The sequence below is a fragment of the Leucoraja erinacea genome, chromosome 38 (genome assembly GCF_028641065.1).
Source record: "Leucoraja erinacea ecotype New England chromosome 38, Leri_hhj_1, whole genome shotgun sequence".
In the NCBI taxonomy this organism is placed as follows: domain Eukaryota; kingdom Metazoa; phylum Chordata; class Chondrichthyes; order Rajiformes; family Rajidae; genus Leucoraja; species Leucoraja erinaceus.
Genome location: NC_073414.1, coordinates 4,672,030 through 4,689,146, shown reverse-complemented (window position 1 = coordinate 4,689,146; position 17,117 = coordinate 4,672,030). Strand labels below are relative to the sequence as shown.

The window sequence follows — 17,117 nt, the reverse complement described above, 5'->3', positions numbered from 1 at the left end:
GTTTACGGGAGTTTTGCAATGTCCACTAATCATTCTTGAACTTCTACAAGGTGTACTGGATACATCACGGCATTGTTCAGCAACTCGAATGCCCAGGTATGCATGAAATTACAGAGTGGTGGACACTGCCCTCCCCACCTGTATCCTGTACCTGCCTTCTGTCCATACCCCCTGATCCCTTCAGCCACAAGGGCCACATCTAACTCCCTCTTAAATATAGCCAATGAACTGTGGCCTCAACTACCTTCTGTGGCAGAGAGTTCCACAGATTCACCACTCTCTGTGTGAAAAATGTTTTCCTCATCTCGGTCCTAAAAGATTTCCCCCTTATCCTTAAACTGTGACTTGTGGGGAGGTGGCAGGAGACAGGGGTTGAGAGGGAAAGATAGATCAGCCACGATTGAATGGTGGAGTCGACTTAGAGCGATACCGTGTGGAAACAGGCCCTTTGGCCCAACTTTTCCACACCAGACAACATGTCCCACCTGCCAGCATTTGGTCCGTATCCCCCCCCCAAAGGTGTCCTATCCATGTACCTGTCTAACTGCTTCTTAAACTTTGGGATAGTCCCAGCCTCAACTACCTCCTCTGGTAGCTTGTTCCATAGACCCACCACTCCTTGTGTTGGAAAAAGTGGGAAAACGTGATGGGCCGAATGGCCTAATTTGCTCCTATGACAATGGGATTCACACCTCACAGGGATTGGAGATGACTAGGTACACAAAAAAGCTGGAGAAACTCAGCGGGTACAGCAGCATCTATGGAGCGAAGGATATAGGCAACGTTTCGGGCCGAAACCCTTCTTCAGACGTTCCGAAACGCCCGAAACGTTGCCTATTTCCATCGCTCCATAGACGCTGCTGCACCCGCTGAGTTTCTCCAGCTTTTTTTGTGTACCTTCGATTCTCCAGCATCTGCAGTTCCTTCTTAAACATTGGAGATGACCAGGCTGTGTTTACCTATGTGTTCCCGGGAGTCAGACTCTGAATCCGATAATTCCAGCTGTTTAGAAGGTTTGATGGACAAGAGTGGAAGTTGCGAGATGTCCATTGGTGTGTCTCGAAGCTCTTGTTTGCTGTAAGTGCGAGAAGAAAGAATGCATCACTATCACACGAAGGTCACTGCCACTGCTTGGCACCTTGTTATTGGGGCAGAGAGATAACTCAGATTCACAAAAATCAACAAATTACAATGGAAGCCACCGTAATGTAGTTAACACATTTATAGACTCTTCAGCCCACACCAACAGTGGGCGTTACAGCGCTGCTTCACAATGTCCCAAATCATTTGACGTCACAGTAGGCTCTTCGGCCCGACTCGTTCATTCCAATCAAGATGCTTATCTGAGCAACTCCCGTTTGATTGTGTTCAAGTCAAGTTCAAGTGAGTTTATTGTCATGTGTCCCTGTATAGGACAATGAAATTCTTGCTTTGCTTCAGCACGCAGAACATAGTAGGCATTTACTACAAAACAGATCAGTGTGTCCATATACCATGATATAAATATATACACACACATGAATAAATAAACTGGTAAAGTGCAAATAACAGATAATGGGTTATTAATAATCAGAGTTTTGTCCGAGCCAGGTTTAATAGGCTGATGGCTGTGGGGAAGTAGCTATTCCTGAACCTGGTTGTTGCAGTCTTCAGGCTCCTGTACCTTCTACCTGAAGGTAGCGGGGAGATGAGTGTGTGGCCAGGATGGTGTGGGTCTTTGATGATACTGCCAGCCTTTTTGAGGCAGCGACTGTGATAAATCCCCTCGATGGAAGGAAGGTCAGAGCCGATGATGGACTGGGTTTGGGCCATATCCCTCTACACCTTTCCATGTGCATGTAACATTCTATATGTATAACTTTTAAACATTTTTATTGTACACTGCTGCTTCCTCTGGCAGCTTGCCTAGTTTAGATTTAGTTTAGTTTAGTGATACACCGAGTCGCACAAACCTGTGTTCCCCACACACTAAAGTGCCTGTCCCACTTTCACCACCTAATTCACAACCTTTTTTACTCGTGGACATTTTGCATCGGGCTAGAAAAAACGCCCCGACCTACGTGATGCCACGAGTACCTACGACTAGCACCACAACCTTGTGACGACCATGCTGTGAGTATAAGTCAAGGGCTAACTCGGCAGAGGTCGTGAATTAGGTCGTGAAATTGGCACAGGCCCTTAACACTATCCCACACACACACACACACACTGGGGACAATTTTACATTGAAACCAAAGCCAATTAACCTACAAACCTGCACGTCTTTGGAGTGAGAGGAAACCGGAGATATTGGGGAAAACGCACAAGGTCACGGGGAGAACGTGCAAACTCCACACAGACAGCAACTGTGGAGAGGTAATGTGTGTGTGAGAGAATGAGAGTGAGTGAGAATGCATGAGTGCGTGTGTGTGTGAGAGTGTGTGTATGAATGTGAGTGTGCCTGTGTATGAATGTGAGTGTGTGTGTGTATATGAGTGAGTGTGCCTGTGTGTATGAATGTGAGTGTGCGTGTGTGTGTATGAATGTGAGTGTGTGTGTGTATGAATGTGAGTGTGCCTGTGTGTATGAATGTGAGTGCGTGTGTGTGTGAATGTGAGTGTGTGTGTGTATGAATGTGAGTGCGTGTGTGTGTGTGTATGTGAGTGTGTGTGTGTGTGTATGAATGTGAGTGCGTGTGTGTATGAATGTGAGTGCGTGTGTGTGTGAATGTGTGTGTGTGTATGTGTATGAATGTGAGTGCGTGTGTGTATGAATGTGAGTGCGTGTGTGTATGAATGTGAGTGTGTGTATGTGTATGAATGTGAGTGCGTGTGTGTATGAATGTGAGTGTGTGTGTATGAATGTGAGTGCGTGTGTGTGTGAATGTGAGTGTGTGTGTATGAATGTGAGTGCGTGTGTGTGTATGAATGTGAGTGCGTGTGTATATGAGTGTGAGTGTGTGTGTATGAGTGTGAGTGCGTGTGAGTGTGTGTGAGTGAGTGCGTGTGTGTGTATGAATGTGAGTGTGCGTGTGTGTGTATGAATGTGAGTGTGCGTGTGTGTATGAATGTGAGTGTGCGTGTGTGTATGAATGTGAGTGTGCGTGTGTGTGTATGAATGTGGGTGTGCCTGTGTGTATGAATGTGAGTGTATGTGTATGAATGTGAGTGCGTGTGTGTGTATGAATGAGTTTGAGTATGTATGAAAGAAAGTACATGTGTACATGGTTGTGTATCACAGTGTGTGTGAGAATGTGAATGGTTGTGAGTGAATGAGTGAGTGAGTGCAAATGTGAGTGAATGTGAGTGAATGTGTACATGATTGTGTGTGAGTTTGAGTGTGCGTGTGTGAGTTTGAGTGTGTGCGTGTGTGTCCGATGAAACTGACACTGAAATTAACAAATGCAGCTTCCATTAGGGTGCATGTTAATTAGGTCTTGTAATTAAAGCTCGCAATTAAAATATAAATCGTAGCAACTAATGCTTTTATGGTAAATTAGTCACAGCTAATTATTCGCAGTGTAGAGATTACTAAATATTATCGCAGTGATGACATTTTCAGTCTCCCCTTCTCACGAATGCAAAACAGACTAAAAATGCAAGGCTGCGCAGTAACTTTTGCAGATTTATTTCCCTGAAGACACTGGGGAGAGAAGGGCTGTGATTGATTACGGTGGAGTGTGATTATGGGCTTGGGTGGGTGGTCTGAGTGGTGTTGCTTCTCCTGGCCTGGGCCAGAGGGAGCTATTCTCCTGGGCTAGATACAGAATGCTGGAGTAACTCAACGGGTCAGGCAGCATCTGGGGAGGGAATATTTAGGAAGGAACTGCAGATGCTGGTTTAAACCGAAGATAGACACAGAATGCTGGAGTAACTCAGCGGGTCAGGCAGCATCTCTGGTGAGAAGGAATGGGTGACGTTTCGGGTCGAGATCCTTCTTCAGACTGGACTGAACCAGTCAGCGGAAAGACAACACATGATTACAATCGAGCCATTTGTAGTGTACAGATAAGGGAATAATGTTTAGTGCAAGGTAAAGCCAGCAAAGCCTGATCAAGGATAGTCCAAGGGTCCCTGATGAAGTAGGTGGGAGCTCAGGGCTGCTCTCTGGCTGTGGTAGGATGTTAGAGTTAGATTTAGCTCTTAGGGCCAACGGAATCAAGGGATATGGGGAGAAAGCAGGAACGGGGTACTGATTTTGGATGATCAGCCATGACCATATTGAATGGCGGTGCTGGCTTAAAGGGCCGAATGGCCTACAACTGTACCTATTTTCTATGATTCAGTTGACTGATAGCAATCTCTTGCTATTGAGGGAGCCCAGCGTAGGTTTACAAGGTTAATTCCCGGGATGGCGGGAATGTCATATGCTGAGAGAATGGAGCGGCTGGACTTGTACACTCTGGAGTTTAGAAGGATGAGAGGGCATCTCATTGAAACATATAAGATTGTTAAGGGTTTGGACACACTAGAGGCAGGAAACATGTTCCCGATGTTGGGGGAGTCCAGAACCAGGGGCCACACACACAGTTTAAGAATAAGGAGTAAGCCATTTAGAACGGAGACGAGGAAACACTTTTTCTCACAGAGAGTGGTGAGTCTGTGGAATTCTCTGCCTCAGAGGGCGATGGAGGCCGGTTCTCTGGATGCTTTCAAGAGAGAACTAGATGGGGCTCTTAAAAATAGCGGAGTCAGGGGATAAGGGGAGAAGGCAGGAACGGGGTACTGATTGGGGATGATCATATTGCCATGACCATATTGATTGGCAGTGCTGGCTCGAATGGCCTACTCCTGCACCTATTGTCTATTGTCAATCAATCCAAGGTCTAAAGAAAAATAAGGTGGAGTAACGAGGGCCTCACCTCAACACATGGTTCACCCAGATGATGTTCTTCTCATTGCCGTTTTTGACGTTGATGGAGATAGTGGCACTGGATTGGACCCACATGTAACCTCCATTCTTCTGCATCCAGCGGTAATACTTAGTGACCACCTGGCCCTTGTTTAACACTGTGGGGAGAGTGGGAGAGAGATGTGGTGAGAGAGGCAAATCACTGTGGCAAACAGGCTCTGGGCAAAACCTATCCAATCGTGTCATCAGTCCATTCCCTCCATGGGAGCTGCCTGACCCGCTGAGTTCCTCCAGCACTTTGCATTTGTCTCTCTCCACTTCCCCGTCACATACTCCAAGGGCAGGGACACTGTGGTGGAGAGTGCTGCACCAGGAGTCCCCTGCAACCTGTTCCTCTCGCGGTTCACAGATTCGCCAACCGCCTGCCACTGTTGTGGGCTGGAAGAGTCTGTGTATCATGTGTACATGGAGTGTTTGAGGCTGCAGCCTCTGTTCCAATATCTACAGGGGGCAGCTCCTTCTGGCTGCATTTCTCACCCACCACCCTCATCTTTGGACACCCTGTGCGTAGGGGAGAAGGTAGGGCTGAAGATGTCCTGGCCAAGATCCTGAATGTTTTTTTTGCCATCTTGGACTTAAAAGACTATAGTGTCGCAGCGGTAGAGTTGCTGCCTCACAGCGCCAGAGACCTGGATTCGATCCTGACCACGGGTGCTGTCTCTAGGGAGTTTGCACGTTCTCCCCGTGACCTGTGTGGGTTTTCTCCGAGATCTTCCGTTCCCTCCCACGCTCCAGAGACGTACAGATCTGCAGGCTGATCAGCGTGGTATAAATGTTAAATGTCCCTAGTGTGTGTGGGACAGTGTGTGCGGGGGTCGCTGGTCGGTGCGGACTCGGTGGGCCTGTCTCCTCGCTGTATCTCTGAACTAAATTAAATTCTACTGACCAAATGTACAGGAATGAACAGCAGATAAATCGAAGATAGCTGGTGTAACTCAGCGGGACAGGCAGCATCTCTGGAGGGAAGGGAATGGGTGACGTTTCGGGTCGAGATCCTTCATAGAAACAAAGAAAATAGGTGCCATTCGGCCCTTCGAGCCTGCACCGTCGGCTGATGTCGGGAGTGGGCGGCACAGGGATAAGGAAGTGAATAGATAGGGAAGTGTCAGGTGTGAAAAGGGGACAAAGGGAATGTAGATCAATGATCATTGTTGGTTGGGAGAAGTTGGGACGACTAAACCGTGTTGCCCTGGGTAACTCCTGTGCATTGAGGGACTACTGCTCTGTGGTCAGGAGGGTGGGGAGGGAGGGAACGGCGTTTTACTTACAGTCCAGGTGGCTGTGCCTGATCCCTTCAACGTCCTCAGCGTGGATGAAGTGGTAGCAGTTCTTCCCCACCACATCTGCCGTACACAGGTCCATGTAATCCGAGATCCTGCATGAAACACAGCAGAGATAAAGGGCGGAACTGCTGCCCCCAGCCAGGAGTCTGCACAAGCTGTCGTCTCCCACCCCCTGGACATTACCTTTCCCCACCCCTTATTCACCACTCTTAGTCAGATGGAACTCTGAACTGAAAACCCACAGTTCAATCCCGGGGCAGGGTCGGCATAAGGTAGATACAGGCTGCGTCCCCCTCTACACTATTTCATTGCACACTCCCAAAAACATAGCAAACAGGTGGAGGAACAGGCCATTCGGCCCTTCCAGCCAGCACTGCCATTCAATATGATCATGGCTGATCATCCCCAATCAGTACCCCGTTCCTGCTTTCTCCCCAAATTCTAAATCCTTCTAAACTCCACAGAGTGTACAAGCCCTGCTGCTCTATTCTCTCAGCATATGAGGGGAATTCTCTCAGCCATTCCGGGAATTAACCTTGTAAACCTACGCTGCACTCCCTCAATAGCAAGAACGTCCTTCCTCAAATCATGGCTGATCATCCAACTCAGTATCCTGTACCTGCCTTCTCTTCATACCCCCCTGATCCCTTTAGCCACATCTAACTCCCTCTTAAATATAGCCAATGAACTGTGGCCTCAACTACCTTCTGTGGCAGAGAATTCCACAGATTCACCACTCTCTGTGTGAAAAAAAAATGTTTTTCTCATCTCAGTCCTAAAAGACTTCCCTCTTATCCTTAAACTGTGTGACCCCTTGTTCTGGACTTCCCCAACATCGGGAATAATCTTCCTGCATCTAGCCTGTCCAACCCCTTAAGAATTTTGTAAGTTTCTATAAGATCCCCCCCTCAATCTTCTAAATTCTAGCGAGTACAAGCCGAGTCTATCCAGTCTTTCTTCATATGAAAGTCCTGACATCTAACTCCCTCTTAAATATAGCCAATGAACTGTGGCCTCAACTACCTTCTGTGGCAGAGAATTCCACAGATTCACCACTCTCTGTGTGAAAAATGTTTTTGATGAGCAACAGATGTGAAGCTGCCATTCCCCGGGACGGACGGCTATCTGGGATTCTCTGCTTCCCCCGCGCTGTGCGAGGCTCAGACTCCACATGGGCCCAGCAGACAGGCACGTTGTGGAGGAGATGGAGAAAGGGCAGCCAAGCGCAACAAGGCAACAAGCAGGTGGACGGTTGGACAGGCAGGTGGAGCAGACAGAGACAGCTAACTGGACAGTGTGATCAGTGGGCAGTCAGACACACAGAGAGACAGGGAGATAGATGCAACAACTGATGGAAGTGGCGTTAAACCCACAGATGGGAGACACCTAGGAGAGGACTGCTCATCCGCGGATCTGCCCAGCTTAACTTATGAGTGAAACTGTAGCCAGCACAGCACCTGGACATCAGGGAGCAGATGGCACCACTCAAACATAGACACAAAAAGCTGGAGTAACTCAGCGGGACAGGCAGCATCCCTGGAGAGAAGGAATGGGTGACGTTTCGGGTCGAGACCCTTCTCCAGAGATGCTGCCTGTCCCGCTGAGTTACTCCAGCGTTTATCTTCGACAGTATAGGATCAAGAATGTGGTATCTACAGCATTTCAGTAGCACCTTTTAGTTAAGTTTATTCATACTGTCCCCTTTATCCTGTATCTGTACACTGTGGACGGCTCGATTGTAATCACATATTGACTTTCTGCTGACTGGTTAGCACGCAACAAAACTCTTCTAATAAAAATATATATTAAAAAAAGAGAAGTTTTTTGACTGGATAGCACACAACAAAACATATGCTTCTAATAAAAATTGATATATTTTAATAAGAGAAGCTTTTCACTGTACCTCGGCAAATTCAAACTGAATCTCTCCTGTACATTGGAGTGGTCGCTCCCTTGACCCACTGGCCTGGTGCAGAGTTACTCACCTGTTCTCACAGTAGATGATCTGCAGGTCAAGGCTGACCCTGGACACGAACATGTGACATTCGATACGGACCTCGTTGATGGTGGAGGGAGGGAGGGTGTGCGCTAGGGCCACCATCCCCATAAACCTGGTGGGAACGGCCCGCGTGTGGGGCAGCGATAACCGCGGCCTCAAGCGACCCGTCACGTGGATTACCTGCGGCACAAGAGCAGTGTTAGACAGAGGCGTCCGAGACCCTCGTCATGTCCCTTACACACTGATACAGATTCACCGACAGTTTCTTCCCAGCTGTTATCAGGCGACTCTCTGTGAGAAAAAGTGTTTCCTCGTCTCCGTTGTAAATGGCTTACTCCTTATTCTTAAACTGTGTGTGTGTATTTTTTTTTTTTTTTTCAAAATAGACTTTATTCAATTGATAAATATATACAATTCCTGCACCATTCAAACAAACAAAATTCATCCGACATTTTCGGAGACTATACAAGTTTTTTCAGTGCAATTTTTTTTACATTTGTCAAATTTCACCAAACAGTCCCCCACCCGTGGCCCCTGTCCAAGTAATAAATATATACAGTGTTTACACAGTGCGAAAATTCCATCTTAAACTGTGTGTATAACCAACCTGATCTCCCGGTGGCTCAGCACTTCAACTCCCCCTCCCATTCCGAATCCGACCTTTCTGTCCTGGGCCTCCTCCATGGCCAGAGTGAGCACCACTGTAAATTGGAGGAGCAGCACCTCATATTCCGCTTGGGCAGTCTGCACCCTAGCGGCATAAACATTGACTTCTCCAATTTCAGGTAGTCCCTGCTTTCTCCTCCCCTTCCCAGCTCTCCCTCTGGCTCCTCCTCTTCCTTTCTTCTTCCCACCCCCCACCCTCACATCAGTCTGAAGAAGGGTCTCGACCCAAACGTCACCTATTTCCTTCGCTCCATAGATGCTGCCTCACCCGCTGAGTTTCTCCAGCATTTTTGTCCACCTGTGGTTTTCACCTGAAATCATTTACTCTGCCACAAGAGGGCAGTCCTGTCCCACACTCACCTGTTAGATTCCTGGAGAATGGACGCTAAATATATGCAATTTTATTCCTGGGTGGAAAAGAAAGATTCCTGAACTGCTGTGAACTCCCCATCTGTACTTTTATGAGTATTGTGTGTGTAGGTATACCTCTGTAACCTTCGTCTCCGAATTAGACACAAAATGCTTGAGTAACTCAGCGGGACAGGCAGCATCTCTGGAGCCAATTCACATTTCTACCAAACCAAAAAACATACAAACCTGTACATGATTGGAGATTAGTTTAGATTAGAGATACAGCGCGGAAACAGGCCCTTCGGCCCACCTTGTCCGTGCCGACCAGCGATCCCCACTCACTAATAGCCCTGTCCCACGGTACGAGTTAATTCCAAGAAGGGCCACGTCTAACTCCCTCTTAAATATAGCCAATGAACTGTGTGGCCTCAACTACCTTCTGTGGCAGAGAATTCCACAGATTCACCACTCTCTGTGCGAAAAATGTTTTTCTCATCTCGGTCCTAAAGGATTTCCCCCTTATCCTTAAACTGTGTGGCCCCTTGTCCTGGACTTCCCCAACATCGGGAACAATCTTCCTGCATCTAGCCTGTCCAACCCCTTAAGAATTTTGTAAGTTTCTATCAGATCCCCCCTCAATCTTCTAAATTCTAGTGAGTACAAGCCGAGTCTATCCAGTCTTTCTTCATATGAAAGTCCTGACATCCCAGGAATCAGTCTGGTGAACCTTCTCTGTACTCTCTCTATGGCAAGAATGTCTTTCCTCAGATTAGGAGACCAAAACTGTACGCCGTGATCTCTTGGAATGAACTCATACCGTGGGACGGGGGTTTAACACTATCCTACACAGAGGGAACAATTTAACTTTTTATCGAAGCCAATTTACCTACAAACCTGCACGTCTTTGGAGTGTGGGAGGAAACCGGAGCACCCGGAGAAAACCCACGCCATCACAGGGAGAACGTGCAAACTCCGTACAGACAGCACCCATAGTCGGGATGGAGCCCGGGTCTCTGGCTGTGAGGCAGCAACTCTACCGCTGTGCCACCGTGCCAACTATTTCTTTCCAAGCCATTCCGTTTTAAGAAACTAATAACCACCAGAGCCGCATTTAAAGCAGGACGTACAATGAATAATTAGTGAGGGAGATGCCACGACTGTATAAACAGAACATTTATGATTTTCAACAACATTATTAACTAAATCTGCACCGTGGTGGTATTTGAGTTTCAGAAGATTGTCTCTGTCCTAATGTCATCGCTCCAGGAGGTGCCAGCATTCTCGGCTGCTAATGAAGACGTTTAGAAATGCAATCAACATCCCCATGGCAGCTGATGTGTGAGCAGCAAGATCCCACCGAGGAAGGGTCTCGCCCATTCCCTCTCTCCACAGATGCTGCCTGAACCGCTGAGTTATAGACAATAGACAATAAACTATCTAGCCTGTCCAATCCCTTAAGAATTGTTTATGGTTCAATAAGATCCCCTCTCATTAATAGACAATGGACAATAGGTGCAGGAGTAGGCCATTTGGCCCTTCGAGCCAGCACCGCCATTCAATGTGATCATGGCTGATCATCCCCAATCAGTACCCCGTTCCTGCCCTCTCCCCATATCCCCTGACTCCGCTATCTTTAAGAGCCCTATCTAGCTCTCTCTTGAAAGCATCCAGAGAACCGGCCTCCACCAAGGCAGAGAATTCCAGACTCACCACTCTCTGTGAGAAAAAGTGTTTCCTCGTCTCTGTTCTAAATGGCTTACCCCTTATTCTTAAACTGTGTGTGTGGCCCCTGGTTCTGGACTCCCCCAACATGGGGAACATGTTTCCTGCCTCTAGCGTGTCCAAACCCTTAACAATCTTGTATGTTTCAAAACTCTGGAGTTACTCCAGCACTTTTTAGTTCCCTTCTTAACAAGGAGTTTATTCAATGTTTGCAATATACAGTGTAAATTGTCGACAGGTGCTGTCTGTACGGAGTTTGCACGTTCTCCCCGTGACCAGTGTGGGTTTTCTCCGGGTGCTCTGGTTTCCCTCCCCATTTTCTTTCAATAATGGCGTTACATCAGGCGGTCATTATAATACAATCGAGGCATCTTTATCTACAGCCCCCTGGTGACCAGCATTCACAAAAGGCCTCCAGAGGTCATCTAACTCAGTATCCCATTCCTGCCTTCTCTCCATACCCCCTGATCCCTTTAGCCACAAGGGCCACATCTAACTCCCTCTTAAATATAGCCAATGAACTGTGTGGCCTCAACCACATTCTGTGGCAGAGAATTCCACAGATTCACCACTCTCTGTGTGAAAAAAAAATGTTTTTCTCATCTCAGTCCTAAAAGACTTCCCTCTTATCCTTAAACTGTGTGACCCCTTGTTCTGGACTTCCCCAACATCGGGAACAATCTTCCTGCATCTAGCCTGTCCAACCCCTTAAGAATTTTGTAAGTTTCTATAAGATCCCCCCCTCAATCTTCTAAATTCTAGCGAGTACAAGCCGAGTCTATCCAGTCTTTCTTCACATGAAAGTCCTGACATCCCAGGAATCAGTCTGGTGAACCTTCTCTGCACTCCCTCTATGGCAAGAATGTCAGTCCTCAGATTTGGAGACCAAAACTGTACGCAATACTCCAGGTGTGGTCTCACCAAGACCCTGTACAACCGACTCAAATATCTGTTGCACACCATGGCCCTGTGCAACACTCTCCACACCAGGTCCCCGATGTAAAGGGGGAGGATTCCCTTATAAAGAGACCTCCACTGGGGGGTGACTCCAGCACTGTGTGGCCTGGGTAGGAAAGAACTGCAGATGCTGGTTAGAATCGAAGGTCGACACAAAATGCTGGAGTAACTCAGCGGGATGGGCAGCATCCCTGGAGAGAAGGGATGAATGGGGAGATGTTTCGGGTTGAGACCCTTCTTCAGACCCGTGTGTCCTGCATCGGGTAGGACGGGTGCAAATGCAGTTCCCCACCATGGCGGGACAGCATACTCTCTCTCTTCCCACCCCATCCACCATCCTTACCTTGTATCCTGAAGACTTGATGTGCACGCCCCGCTTGGTGAGTGTAGACTTCATGCGGACAAAGAACGTTCGTTCCATTGTTGTCTCTTCAGACAGGAGGCTGGGGCTGGCAGAGTCTACAGAGACCACAGGGAACTCAGTCACCCTCTCCCCACCACCTCTCTCCCCAACACCTCTCTCCCCAACACCTCTCCCCCCACACCCTCTCCCCCCACACCTCTCCCCCCCCCCTCTCTCCCCCCCACCTCCTCCCCAACACCTCTCCTCCCCCCCCTCTCTCCCCCCACCTCTCCCCCCTCCCCCCCCCCCTCTCCCCCCCACACTCTCTCCCCCAACACCTCTCCCCCCCACACCTCCTCCCCCCCCCTCACCCACCCTCTCCCCCACACCCCTCCCCCCCACACCTCTCCCCCCCACACTCTCCCCCCCACACTCTCCCCCCCCACACCTCTCCCCCCACCACCTCTCCCCCACACCTCTCCCCCCACCACACCTCTCCCCCCCCACCTCCTCCCCCCACACCCCTCCCCCCCCCCCCCCCGCTCCCCCCCTCACCCCCTCCCCCCCCCCCACCCCCCCCCCCCCACCCCCCCCCCCCCCCCCCCCCCCCCCCCCCCCCCCCCCCCCCCCCCCCCCCCCCCCCCCCCCCCCCCCCCCCCCCCCACCCCCCAACCCCCCCCCCCCCCCCCCCCACCCCCCCCCCCCCCCCCCCCCCCCCTCCCCCCCCCCCCACCCCCCCCCCCCCCCCCCCCCCTCCCCCCCCCCCCCCCCCCCCCCCCCCCCCCCCCCCCCCCCCCCCCCCCCCCCCCCCCCCCCCCCCCCCCCCCCCCCCCCCCCCCCACCCCCCTCCCCCCCCACCCCCCCCCCCCCCCCCCTCCCCCCCCCCCCCCCCCCCCCCCCCCCCCCCCCTCCCCCCCCCCCCCCCCCCCCCCCCCCCCCCCCCCCCCCCCCCCCCCCCCCCCCCCCCCCCCCCCCCCCCCCCCCCCCCCCCCCCCCCCCCCCCCCCCCCCCCTCCCCCCCCTCCCCCCCCCCCCCCCCCCCCCCCCACCCCCCCCCCCCCCCCCCTCTCCCCCTCCCCCCCCCCTCCCCCCCCCCCCTCCCCCACACCTCTCCCCCACCCCCCCCCTCTCCCCCCCACACCTCCCCCCCACACCCTCTCCCCCCACCCTCTCTCCCCCCCACCTCTCTCCCCCCCCCACACTCTCTCTCCCCCACACCTCTCCCCCCCACACCCTCTCTCCCCCACACACCCCTCCCCCACTCCTCTCCCCCCCACACCTCTCTCCCCCCACCCCCTCTCTCCCCCCACACACTCCCCCCCCCCCTCCCCCCACCACCTCTCCCCCCCACACCCTCCCCCCCCCCTCCTCTCCCCCCACACACTCCCCCCACACCCCCCCCCCCACCTCTCCCCCCCACCCTCTCCCCCCCCCACCCTCTCCCCCCACCTCTCCCCCCTCCCCCCACACACTCCCCCCCCACCTCTCCCCCCCACACCTCTCCCCCACCACCCTCCCCCCCCACCTCCCCCCCCACACCTCCCCCCACCACCTCTCCCCCCCCACCACCTCTCTCCCCACCCTCTCCCCCCCCCCCCACACTCCTCCCCCCACACCTCCCCCCCCCACCTCTCCCCCCCTCTCTCCCCACCACACTCCCCCCCAACCCCCACACTCCCCCCCCCACACTCCTCCCCCCCCACTCTCTCCCCCCACACACCCTCCCCCCCCCCCCTCCCCCCCCCACCTCCCCCCCCCCCCTCTCCCCACCCCCCCCCACACACTCTCCCCCCCCCCCCCTCTCTCCCCCAACACCTCTCCCCACCACACCTCTCCCCCCACCTCCTCCCCCCCCACCCCTCTCCCCCCACACTCCACCACCCCTCCCCCCCCCACACTCTCTCCCCCACACACTCTCCCCCCACTCCCTCCCCACACCTCTCCCCCCAACACACCCTCTCCCCCCCCCACCACTCCCCCCCCCCCTCTCCCCCCCCACACTCTCCCCCCCCACACACCTCCTCCCCCCCACAACTCCCCCCCCCACCCTCTCCCCCCCCCCCTCCCTCCCCCCCAACACCCTCTCCCCCCCACTCCCCCCCACCCTCCCCCCCCCCCCACCTCTCTCCCCCCACACACTCCCACCCCCCCACCACCTCTCCCCCCACCACCTCTCTCCCCCCCACACCCCCCTCCCCCCACACACCTCCCCCCACACCACCCCTCTCCCCCCAACACCTCTCTCCCACCCCTCCCCCCCCCACCTCTCCCCCACACCACCCCTCCCCCCCCCCCTCCCACCCCCTCTCCCCACCCCCCCTCTCCCCCCCCACCACCTCTCCCCCAACACCTCTCTCCCCCAACACCTCTCTCCCCCCACACCTCTCCCCCCACCCACCACTCTCTCCCCCCTTTTTCTCATCCATTTCGTAACTTGACCCGACTCGCAGTGTAATCAACGTTGCGGGGAAACAGTTTGTGTTAATAAATTAAAATTCTGAAAATGAGGAGAAGATTTTTACCAAAGAACTTTGATTTTTATGAGGATGTTTCCGTAACCGGCTTCCGTCTCCGCACTAGTATCTTTGCTCCGCTACGGGATCTATGGTGCGGAGACGGAAGCCGGTTACGGAAATGGGGCCGAAAATGACCCACGAATCTGCCCATGACCGTACTACGTCTTTCGTCGAGTGGGCGATCTTGCTCGCTGTAGGGTCTTTGGTTTGAACAACTGAAACAGTGGATGAGCTTGGAGGAGAGGAGACAGTTTCAATCTGGGTGGGAAAATATGGAGTCCTGGACTCACCGACCTATTGGGTTTGGGTCCTCGAGTTATTCTTCCACTAAGTAGAAGCAGTTAACCTCTGCCGTTCCCCTGCATTCCTTGCAGTCCCAACTAATTAATTCCCCTGACAATCAGCCCGCAGTAATGGTGGCGGAGAGGAATATGTTCTCTGCCCAAGCCTGTCCCCATCCCTGTCTCCCTCCCTGCCTGACTCCTGACAGCAAAGCCTGCGGAGCTTCCCCTAAGATCACACACTTAACTCTTTCTATCGCAGGCTGCACCGATTGCCGGATGGTAGTGTGTGGACAAAAATGCTGGAGAAACTCAGCGGGTGAGGCAGCATCTATGGAGGGTGGTCTCCACCATGGAGGGTGGTCTCCACCATGGAGGGTGGTCTTATCATGCAGGGTGGTCTCCTCATGCAGGATGGTCCCCTCATGGAGGGTGATCTCCCCACAGAGAGTGGTCTTATCACAGAGGGTGGTGTCCTCATGGAGGATGGTCTCCCCGCGGAGAGTGGTCTTATCATGGAGGGTGGTCCCCCCATGGAGGGTGGTCTTATCATGGAGGGTGGCCTTATCACGGAGGGTGGTCTCCCCACAGAGGGTGGTCTCCTCATGGAGGGTGGTCTCCTCATGGAGGGTGGTCTCCCCACAGAGGGTGGTCTCCTCATGCAGGGTGGTCACTTCATGGAGGGTGGTCTCCTCGTGGAGAGTGGTCTTATCATGGAGGGTGGTCCCTTCATGGAGGGTGGTCTCCTCATGCAGGGTGGTCTCCTCATGGAGGGTGGTCTCCCCACAGAGGGTGGTCTCCTCATGGAGGGTGGTCCCCTCATGCAGGGTGGTCCCTACTCTTACCTGGCTCGGGGGTCTCGGCCAGCGAGGAGGAAGAGGTGGAGCTGGCCCCATCTTCGGTGGGGGCTTGCGTGCTTTGCCCGCGGCTACCAGCCAACTTCAGCCCCAGCTGTTCCGCCACCTCTACATGGTCCCCAGGGTGGATGTAGTCGAAGACGCTGCTGCCTGTTAGTTCCACCTGGGCAGGGGGGGGGGGGGGGGGGGGGGGGGGGATAAAAACAAGGGCGCACACAAACAAGGCTCAATGATCAAGTCAAGTTTATTTGTCACATACACATACGAGATGTGCAGTGAAATGAAAGTGGCAATGCTCGTGGACTTTGTGCAAAAGACAAACAACAACCAAAACAAACTACAAACACAATCATAACACACATATTCTTTTACATAATAAATAGTGGAAGGAAAAACATTCAGTAGAGTTAGTCCCTGGTGAGATAGGCGTTTACAGTCCGAATTGCCTCTGGGAAGAAACTCCTTCTCAACCTCTCCGTTCTCACTGCATGGCAACGGAGGCGTTTGCCTGACCGTAGCGGCTGGAACAGCCCGTTGCAGGGGTGGAAGGGGTCTCTCATGATTTTGTTGGCTCTGGAGTTGCACCTCCTGTTGTATAGTTCCTGCAGGGGGGCGAGTGAAGTTCCCATAGTGCGTTCGGCCGAACGCACTACTCTCTGCAGAGCCTTCTTGCCCTTGGCAGAGCAATTCCCAAATCAGATGGTAATGTTCCCGGACAAGATGCTTTCCACCGCCGCTGCGTAGAAGCACTGGAGGATCCTCGGAGGCCACTCGATTGGCACCACATTCACCAGCGCACGCCCACCCTAACCCCACCTCTACAAGTTTAGACCTCTCCCGTCTAGACCTACCTGATCTCCCTGTTGCTCAAAACCTTAACTCCCCCTCCCATTTCCATGCTGACCTATCTGTCCTGGGCCTCCTCCATTGACAGAGCACAAATTGGAGGAGCAGCACCTCATATTTCACTTGGGCAGCTTACACCCCAGTGGTATGAACATTGAAGATGGACAAAAATGCTGGAGAAACTCAGCGGGTGCAGCAGCATCTATGGAGCAAAGGAAATAGGCAACGTTTCGGGCCGAAACCCTTCTTCAGTCTGAACATTGACTTTTCTAACTTCAAGTAAGTCTTGCTTTCCCTCTCTCTCCCTCCCTCCCCCACCCTAGCTCTCTAACTAGTTTCACTGTCCTCCAGATAAATGTTCCTGATTGTGTGCCTTCCCCCAGCTAACAATGAACCATTTTACATTT

The 17,117-nt window shown here is 52.8% G+C and overlaps 1 protein-coding gene across 1 annotated transcript in view; it reads right to left on the bottom strand.

Moving 5' to 3' along the window:
• LOC129714162 (neuronal PAS domain-containing protein 3-like) overlaps positions 1 to 17,117 on the bottom strand; it is a 243,806-nt gene that overhangs the window by 3,558 nt on the left and 223,131 nt on the right. Inside the window, exons 6-11 of the mRNA XM_055663663.1 lie at positions 15,853 to 16,027; positions 12,212 to 12,327; positions 8,159 to 8,352; positions 6,159 to 6,265; positions 4,841 to 4,988; positions 960 to 1,075 (exon numbers count right to left, since the gene is read on the bottom strand). Of these exons, the coding sequence (XP_055519638.1) occupies positions 960 to 1,075; positions 4,841 to 4,988; positions 6,159 to 6,265; positions 8,159 to 8,352; positions 12,212 to 12,327; positions 15,853 to 16,027 (856 nt within the window). The remainder of the gene's footprint in view (positions 1 to 959; positions 1,076 to 4,840; positions 4,989 to 6,158; positions 6,266 to 8,158; positions 8,353 to 12,211; positions 12,328 to 15,852; positions 16,028 to 17,117) is intronic.